At 40.6% G+C, this 8,908-nt stretch overlaps 1 protein-coding gene across 2 annotated transcripts in view; it reads left to right on the plus strand.

The window, feature by feature from the left end:
* Positions 1-8,682, plus strand: part of LOC134565691 (protein regulator of cytokinesis 1-like) — a 34,473-nt gene extending 25,791 nt beyond the window's left edge. For both annotated transcript variants that reach the window (XM_063425330.1, XM_063425331.1), the window contains one exon: positions 7,398-8,682. In XM_063425330.1, coding sequence (XP_063281400.1) covers positions 7,398-7,463 — 66 coding nt within the window. In that variant the 3' untranslated portion in view covers positions 7,464-8,682. The remainder of the gene's footprint in view (positions 1-7,397) is intronic.
* The last annotated feature ends 226 nt before the right edge of the window (positions 8,683-8,908 follow it).

Here is an 8,908-nt window from a genome sequence, read left to right on the forward strand (position 1 = left end):
AACCCTTTCTGCTGTAAACATAGCAGTTTCAAAGAAACTGCTATGTTTACAAATGGGTTAATCCAGCCTCTAGTGGCTGTCTCATTGACAGGCGCTTCCGCGCTTCTCACTGTGATTTTCATTGAGAATGCTTTCCTATGAGACTGGCTGAATGCGCGCGCGGCTCTTGCCGCGTATGCGCATTCAGTCGATGACTGGAAAGGAGGAGGAGATTCCCCCAGCGTTGAGGGAGCCCGGCGCTGGGAAAAACGGTAAGGGATTAACCCCTTCCTCCCCCTAGAACCCGGCGGGAGGGGGGCCCAGAGGGTGAGGGGGACCCATGGACTCTATAGAGCCAGGAAAACAAGTGTGTTTTCCTGGCATTATAGTGGTCCTTTAAGTTTATGTAGTCCGCAAAAAATAACCTTTCAGTTTTTATAGAAAAGTACAGTATAAAAAAGTTGCCTAACTGACACACATCATCATGCTCGTAGGGCTTCAAAGTAAACGAGAGTGAATTTATTTTAAGGAGACGAGCATTTGCATATACCGTATATACTCGAGTATAAGCCGACCCGAATATAAGCCGAGGCCCCTAATTTTACCACAAGAAACTGGGAAAACTTATTGACTCGAGTATAAGACTAGGGTGGGAAAATTTCTGGTAATTACTGGTAAATTTCTAAATAAAATTAGACCCTAAAAAAATTGTTAATTGAATATTTATTTACAGTGTGTGTATATAATGAGTGCAGTGTGTGTGTGATGCAGAGCCTTGGTGGGGGGTGGGCATTTTTATAATTTTTTTGTTATATATGTATATATATATTTTTTTATTATTATATTTAATATTATTAGATTATTTTTAATATTTTATTTTATTTTTTTTCATCCCCCCCTCCCTGCTTGATACATGGCAGGGAGGGGCGCTCTCACTCCCTGGTGGTCCAGTGGCATTGGCAGTTCAGTGGGGGGGGGGCTGGCAGAGAGCGCTTACCTCTCTTGCAGCTCCTGTCAGCTCCCTTCTCCTCCGCGCCGGTCCGTTCAGCACCTCTGCCAGCTCACACTGTAAGTCTTGCGAGAGCCGCACTATGACCCCGCGGCTCTCACGAGACTTACACTGGGAGCTGACAGAGGTGCTGAACGGACCGGCGCGGAGGAGGAGGGAGCTGACAGGAGCTGCAAGAGAGGTAAGCGCTCGCTGCCAGCCCCCAGTTTGTATTATGGCAATGTAAATTGCCATAATACAGACAATTGACTAGAGTATAAGCCGAGTTGGGGTTTTTCAACACAAAAAATGTGCTGAAAAACTTGGCTTATACTCGAGTATATACGGTAACCAATGTTTCAGTCCTGCTACCTTGACATATTACGAAAAGTTTGGTAATGGGACTGAAATGATGAATGTATGCTGTCGCACAGCTGTAAAAAACAAATGACTTGTTGATTTTAAACTCCTATGAGTGTGTTCTTCACTTTGACTGAGATCATCATCAAACTTGATAATCTCAGCCAATCCAATGCTTTCCTGTATAAAAACAAAACATTGTGAGGCTATTGTGCATGTATGGCAAAAAGCTACGAGGCCAATCCGCATCTCCATGGGAAGCGTTCAGCACCTCCATGCAGATCCAATCGAATATACTGCCTTTTCCTCCATTGTAACACACTGCCCACAAATCCAATACATTTTCCCAAATCCAATTTTATACATTGCCCCTTCTCCATCCCCCCAATTTAATACACTGCCCCCTCCCTCCCGTAATTTAATACACTGCCCTCCCCCAATTTAGCACACTGCCCCTCCCACCACTCTAATACCTGGCCCCCTCCCTCCCTAAATTATTACACTGCCCTCCCCCTAATTTAACACACTGCCCCCACTCCCACGACTCTAATACACAGCCCCTCTCCATCCCCCAATTCAATACTTACCCTCTCCCTCAAATGAATATGCTGCTCCCTCAAATGAATATACTGCCCCCTCTCTCCCTCAAATGAATATACTGCCCCCTCTCTCCCTCAAATGAATATACTGCCCCCTCTCTCCCTCAAATGACTACACTGCCCCCTCTCTCCCCCCTCTCTCCCTCAAATGAATACACTGCCCCCTCTCTCCCTCAAATGAATACACTGCCCCCTCTCTCCCTCAAATGAATACACTGCCCCCTCTCTCCCTCAAATGAATACACTGCCCCCTCTCTCCCTCAAATGAATACACTGCTCACCCTCCTTCCCTCAAATGAATACACTGCCCCCTCTCTCCCTCAAATGAATACACTGCTCACCCTCCTTCCCTCAAATGAATACACTGCCCCCTCTCTCCCTCAAATGAATACACTGCCCCCTCTCTCCCTCAAATGAATACACTGCTCACCCTCCTTCCCTCAAATGAATACACTGCCCTCTCCTCCTCTCCCCCCTTCCTTCAAATTAATACACTGCCCACTCCCTCCCTAAATTTAATACACTGGGCCCCACCCTTCCCAAATTAGTATATTGCCCACTCCCTCAAATTAATACCTTTCCCCAATTTAACACAATGCACAGGAAGGTCCTACCTTAAAATGAGCTACCGTGCCCCAGTTCCAGCCCTGCTCTGCTCCAGCAGACCAGAAGCTCCTCTGGGAATGAGCAGGAGGAAAGGGGGAGTGGCTTGCTCTGCAGACAGAAGCTACTCTGCCCTCTTGTGGCCGCAGGAGGGAAGGCCAGAATGAGACAGGAAATATCTTTACTGTTTTGCGGCTGGTTGCAGCCACAGCACAACGCGGCCCCACGCCAGGCGTGCCGCAAATATATTAATTGTGTGCTGCATGCGGCCAGCGGGTCGCAAGTCTGACATGTTTGCTCTAGATGTATTGCACAGTCAGAGAGCACATGAACTGTATTCTTGTGCTTTCCTGTTATTCAGTTGTTGATCAGTATACTATCAGCACATGTTTTTACTCAGATTTATTTAAAAATCTATACATTTGTTAGACCAATATATGCACTTTTATTTTAGCGAATTGTGTGAATACTAGGGATTGAAATTTTATTGGTTCTGCGGTTTATTAGAGCCAATATTTTGCATTTTTCCTATAAACTGTATTGGTCTTGTAATTCACCGATAACTCACAGCTTGCCATATTTCACATCCAGATACTTCAGCATGTACTGTCTGCCTGAGAGTGATAGAAGTGTGAGAATGTTCAGTGAAAGCCAGATTTGTAGAAATCGTGTTGCTATTTCAAAACTTAAATTGTTCAGAACATCCGCACCGGTTATCCGCAATCATTGGCAAAATCCTGTATGATGGGAATTTAATGATCGATAATAAAATGTAACAGATATGTAGGTAGTGGGGGGGAGAAGGTACATGCCACTAAATTTGGAGGTACATCTTAAACAGGTGCAGCCGCATTATATATGCGAGGGTTGCCCAAAAAGGTGAATCCCCAGATATTTTAAAACTACAGCTTCCAAGATGCTTTGTCATTCTAAAGGCATGTTCTACAACATCTGGGGATCTACCTTTTGGGCACCCCTGATCTATGCCATGACACCATGCTCAGTATGGGTTAATTAATCTCCATATATCTCGTTAATCCCGATGTATATTTAGACAAATGGAGATCATTTAGTTACTCCAATGGCCATTGGAGGGAATGCTCGCCTGCAACGTCAAGGCAGACTCCCCTAAGCAAGTCCTACATTGACCTTTCACCTTGCTTCCCTGAGCTTCTGGCAAAGATATCTCTAATGAGACAGAGAGGGGTATTTTTTTTTTTATATGCACCCTTATATACTTATATAGGGAACACTTTATAGGGAACACATGGGATGGTCTGCCTTGACGTTGGCAGGCGGGTATTCCTTCCAATGGCCATTGGAGTAACTAAATGACCTCCATTTGTCTAAATATACATAGGGATTAAGGAGAGAGTGCAGGTAACTTTATTTTTCTTTGGTTTTTACTATATATTGGGATTGATGTGTACTGTGGTCATTGCTGCTGCCCGGGAGTGATGGGAGTGAGCGCAGGACTTATATTTTTGTATTTGTAATCTCCATATATATATTTAGATCTATGCCATTTCTGCATATTGTGCTAGCTTGATCTATAGCTTACCTGAAGGAGAAGCTGTCCCAAATAAGATGTGTTTTATAAACGGTTTTCTTAAAACCCTGTACTTCTCTCTTTGGGTAGTCTTCTTGGAAGTGAGAGAGAAGGAAGAACGGCTAAAGTGGTTTCTGTATCTTTTGCATAAGCTCTGCATCTGACATGATTCAAAATGTTTCAGTCATCTTTAGCATGATGGCTGTAAAATTAATTCTACTTTGAAACAATGTCCCTTTATCATGTAAAAAAAAAAAATATCTGCATAATATATATGGGGTATTATGAGCAAGCACTAATTTATTTAAAGTTTAGAATAAAAAGCAAAAATCATCTGTTGGTTAAAATTTCATACGAGGAATATAGAATTACAATTAAAGGATCTTTGAAAACTACAGCTTGTAAGATAACATTATCTCTAAAGGTAATGGGGGGGAACACGTGCAGTACTAACATGGGGGTGGGGGAGGGAACATAATTATTGTTAGTGTAGATACTAAGTTCGTGTGGAGGAGAAATAAAACATCTTTATCATAACGTTTGTAGTACCGTATTTTGAGATTAGCAACTTGAGATATCTGGACCACTTTGGGCCTGCCACATCTTTCCAAACTGTGTTGACCCATATGGTTTCTTTAAATGCACAGTTTTCTCCTTTTGTGGAACTTGTGATTTTTTTTTTTTTTATTATTATTATTTTTTTAAATATCTGACTTAATTTTGTCCTTCAAATCTCCCCATTGTTTCGTAAATTAATCATTTGTTCCACCAGCACCAGTGGTGATTTTAATTAATGCCATGAGCATGTATGCTAAAGGAGCACCTTTACTCTAGATCATGTGGTCTGTAACTGCTACAATACTATAAAATGCACCTCACACATACGCTCCTTTCCTGCAGCTGTCTACATGTCACGTAGGATTAGTGGATCTGTTTTATACACTGAAAGCAGCAGAACCGTTTTGAAAACTGGGTTGTGTTCTGCAAATGGCAAAGCACAAATACCTCGTGCACAGCATCAGATGAGTATACTCCTATTGTAGGCATTTAATGGTATACTGTAGACACTCTAACTGCTTTCACATTGAAGTGGTTAGTTTCTGCTTTTTTTTCTCCTGGTGCCTTTCCTCTATTCAGCTTTAAACTGAATCCCCAGCAGCCCCAGAATTGGCCTGAGCAGCAATGGGCAACGGTAGCACATGTGTCATTCCAGGACAATGGTTTGGGGGTTATAATGAGCCGCCTTCAAAAAAAAAATAAAAGTGCAGATGACTCCTGTATGTGCAGCGTTTCGAGCAGAATCACTGAAGTGATCATAGTGGTTGGACTGACCCTTTGAATGTACTAAACCTGGTCCGCACATGAATAAGGGCAGTGCTGCTGATATCTTTTCTTGGTCACAGGGTTCATTCCATAAAACTGTGACCAGAAGAAACACATTGTAACATGGCAGTTTTTCTTGCCCAGAACTCCAAAAGATTGGGCAATTGTATAAATTACCATTCATTTAATTTCTCCTTGTGGAATTATTTAGTTTTTTTTTGTTTTGTTTTTTGAACCAATATTTTGTCTACACCATTGCGTTGTTGTTTTTTTGTTGTATGTATATGCTCCTATGTGAACATGATTTGTGAAAATATATCTGCAATCAGGGATTTCAGGGAATCGGTCATTCATACAGTAGGATCCAAAGCTTTAAGGCCTAACAAACACCAGGGAGTCATTACTGCTAGAAATTTCCATGTCCACATTTTTGTTGTAGCTAATATAAATGCCTTTTCTGTCTCCTTAAAGGGACTCTATCGGCATCCAGACCACTTGATCTCATTGAAGTGGTCTGGGTGCAGAGGCCATGTCCCCTTAACCTCGCAATGTTTTCAGAGAAACTGCACTGTTTACATTGCAGGGTTAAAACCATCTCTAGTGGCTGTCTACCACAGTTTATTCCATGAAATTATGTTAGACGTCCTCACACTTTGCATGAGCAAGTCTGACGTCTTCAAATTCTCCATATGAAAGCATTGATTCAATGCTTTCCTATGGGGGAGCTCTAATGCGTGGGGACTTCAACGTTGGAAAGAGGTAAGTGGAAAAGGGATTTTTAACACTTTCCTGACTGAGGTTGGGGGGAGAAGGAGGGTGATAAAGGCACCCGATAGGGATGGGAATACAGCTTTGTATTCCTAATGCTATAGTGTTAATTTAAAGGGAATTACTTGAAATACCAAAATAACTTTAGTTTAACTAAGCTGTTTTGATGTATAGATTATGCCTGTGCACACTCACTGATCAATTATTTTCCTTTAATGGAAGTAAGCCCTAGCGACACCTACTATGGATAAGACTCTCATAGCCTCTCTACACAGATGCTGAAAAGGTTTATATATTTTTAACTCCCTTTATTGCAGAGTCCCTCCAGGAGCCACCATTTATCAGACCAAGGAGAAAATGTATTGTAAAGTAAACGGGCTGTGCGATAAAAACAAAACTTTTTATTTTCTTCTTTCTCCCATGGAGGCCGAGCCTGAGCAAAGGAAAGTATATCTAGGGCTGCACAAAGTGACTTCACTCAATTGCAGAGGCATGATCTATACACCAAAACCACTTCATTAGGTGAAAGTTGTTTTGGTGCTTAGAGCATTTCTTTAAGAAAAGTCAGGTTGCGCCTATATGTTTATGTGGCTTTTATGATTTATATATGTCCTTTAGTAGACTGTTGTACAATCCAAAGTCTAAAATTATCTCTCGGTTCATGATTAGCTGTGCAGGTGTTAAATGACTGCTCACGCCTTATAGGAATCTGCTGGGAGTCGTTGAAACTGTGTGAAGTTTTTTTTCTTTTTTTTTTTTTTCTGCTTTTTGGTCTTGTGATTTACTTTGTATGAAAGTGTGATTAGTCTGACATAGGTTGTATATCCAAATAAAATGTGTTTTATTTTATTCATATGAAGCATCACTTTCACCTATTGGCAGAAAGTGTTTTTTGTATTTTCTTTTTAAGTAAGAAGAGGGGAGGGAAAAAAACAAACACCTATGTTACACTACTGAGATGAACTTCCAGGAAATGTATGCTATGGCAAGCTCTCCAATGTGTCACCTTTTGGAAAAAATCGCACTTTACCAGCCTTCTCTTTTGCAATTGTTCTACTTGCATGCCATCTATTGACATAAGTGCATGTTTATTACTGTGCTTTTTATTAACAGAACTTAATAAGAAATGACTTCCCAATAAACTCTTTTTTGCATGCCTGTAACTGAATCTTTGTAATTCTTTGCTAAATGTCACTGTAATTAAATGTTTCTCTCAATCTGTTTGCAGGAGGCCATCACAAAGAAGTCCGGCAAAGATTCCGTTTTCAATTCAACCGTAAATGAGAATTTGTAGTACTTTTTATGTCTGAAAGAAAGCACTTTTTCAGATTTTCTTGAAACCATTCGTTGGCTGCGCCATCACTCGTGAATTCTAGAACGTCTTTCAGTCTTCGTGTCCTGTGCTGGAACAGGCTTCCGGCCTTTTTGCATGTAATTTTCAGTGCCAAAGACCAAGCAACTCAGTGTAATAAGACATTTTCACACTTGGACCTTTCTCCAGCCTTAAATTTCATCATGTGAGAAGGGTTGTTACATTAACAGAGTAAGCAGTTGTGCACGGTCCTGTTTACGAAAACATTAATTTAATACTGCCATTGTAAATAGGGGGGCTTTTTTACTTGTCTGTCTTAAATATGAATGTGTGTGACTTTTATTTTTAATCCTGTGGAACTACATTGGAATGGAATTGCTCAAGGTCTAACGGTGATAAGAAATGCCAGCAGAATGTGGATATTTCCTATTTTATTGGTAAATTTAACTTTTTGTGCTGATGTATTTGTATCTGTTTTTCTAGCTATTTCTTTTATGTTCGGAAAGGTTGTATTGAATAAGAACAAATAAACATCTAAAAATTAACTGCTAAAGGAACATAACGCACCACCTTAAAGCTAATTTTAAACAGAGCAGACGTTCTATTGTACAAACAACTCAATTTTAATTGGAAAGAACACGGAATCTCTGGTTTGTGCATTTCTTTAATGATTACGACTATATTCAGAAGCGATATATTAATTCTGTCTATTGGGGTGTTCACACTCCAGGCTTCAAAGTGGTGAGGAACGTTTAAGGCCTAAATAATGGTGTAGCACTTGAATTTTTAAGCAGTGTCTGTGTAATATTATTATTATGATTATATAGTACACAAACCGAAAACTCAATGGCATTAATACCTTGTTTACGCCCAGGTGCTCATCCATAAGCAAGAAATAACGGCAGGACTCATGGGTCTTATCTTCCTTTTATTTATTTTTTTTGCTTTACTGCATTCTCAGGTACATACAGGTAAATCAGCATTTCAGGAGATGTGTGTATGCATATGTACGTTAAACAAATGCTACTCACGTAACCGTTAAAGGCTTGATTAATTAGAAAGAAAGTCTCTTTGCCAGTTTTTCTTTTCTGGACCACAGCAGTTTAAATATGTGGTCAGACTTTTTTTTTTTTATGTTGCCCTCTGATTAGAGCCAGCCAGTGATGCAGCAATGTGTAGTGTTTTCTGGTTGGTATGTCAGAGGTATGTGAGGGCATTGATTCTCTTGAAGCTAAATCATTTGAACACCTTGAGCAATGTCATTCTACAAAGAAGCTGGCACGATTACTCCATAGTCTGCTGAGTCTGCAGCCTGTTACAAGCTAGATCATTGGATTCATATTACATATAAAAATATAAGGACTCCTGTCAGTTTTTCAGATGTAGGGCCTCTCCTTACTTAGGGTATATCAAGGTTTGATGCCAAA

The sequence above is a fragment of the Pelobates fuscus genome, chromosome 6 (assembly GCF_036172605.1).
Source record: "Pelobates fuscus isolate aPelFus1 chromosome 6, aPelFus1.pri, whole genome shotgun sequence".
Taxonomy (NCBI): Eukaryota; Metazoa; Chordata; class Amphibia; order Anura; family Pelobatidae; genus Pelobates; species Pelobates fuscus.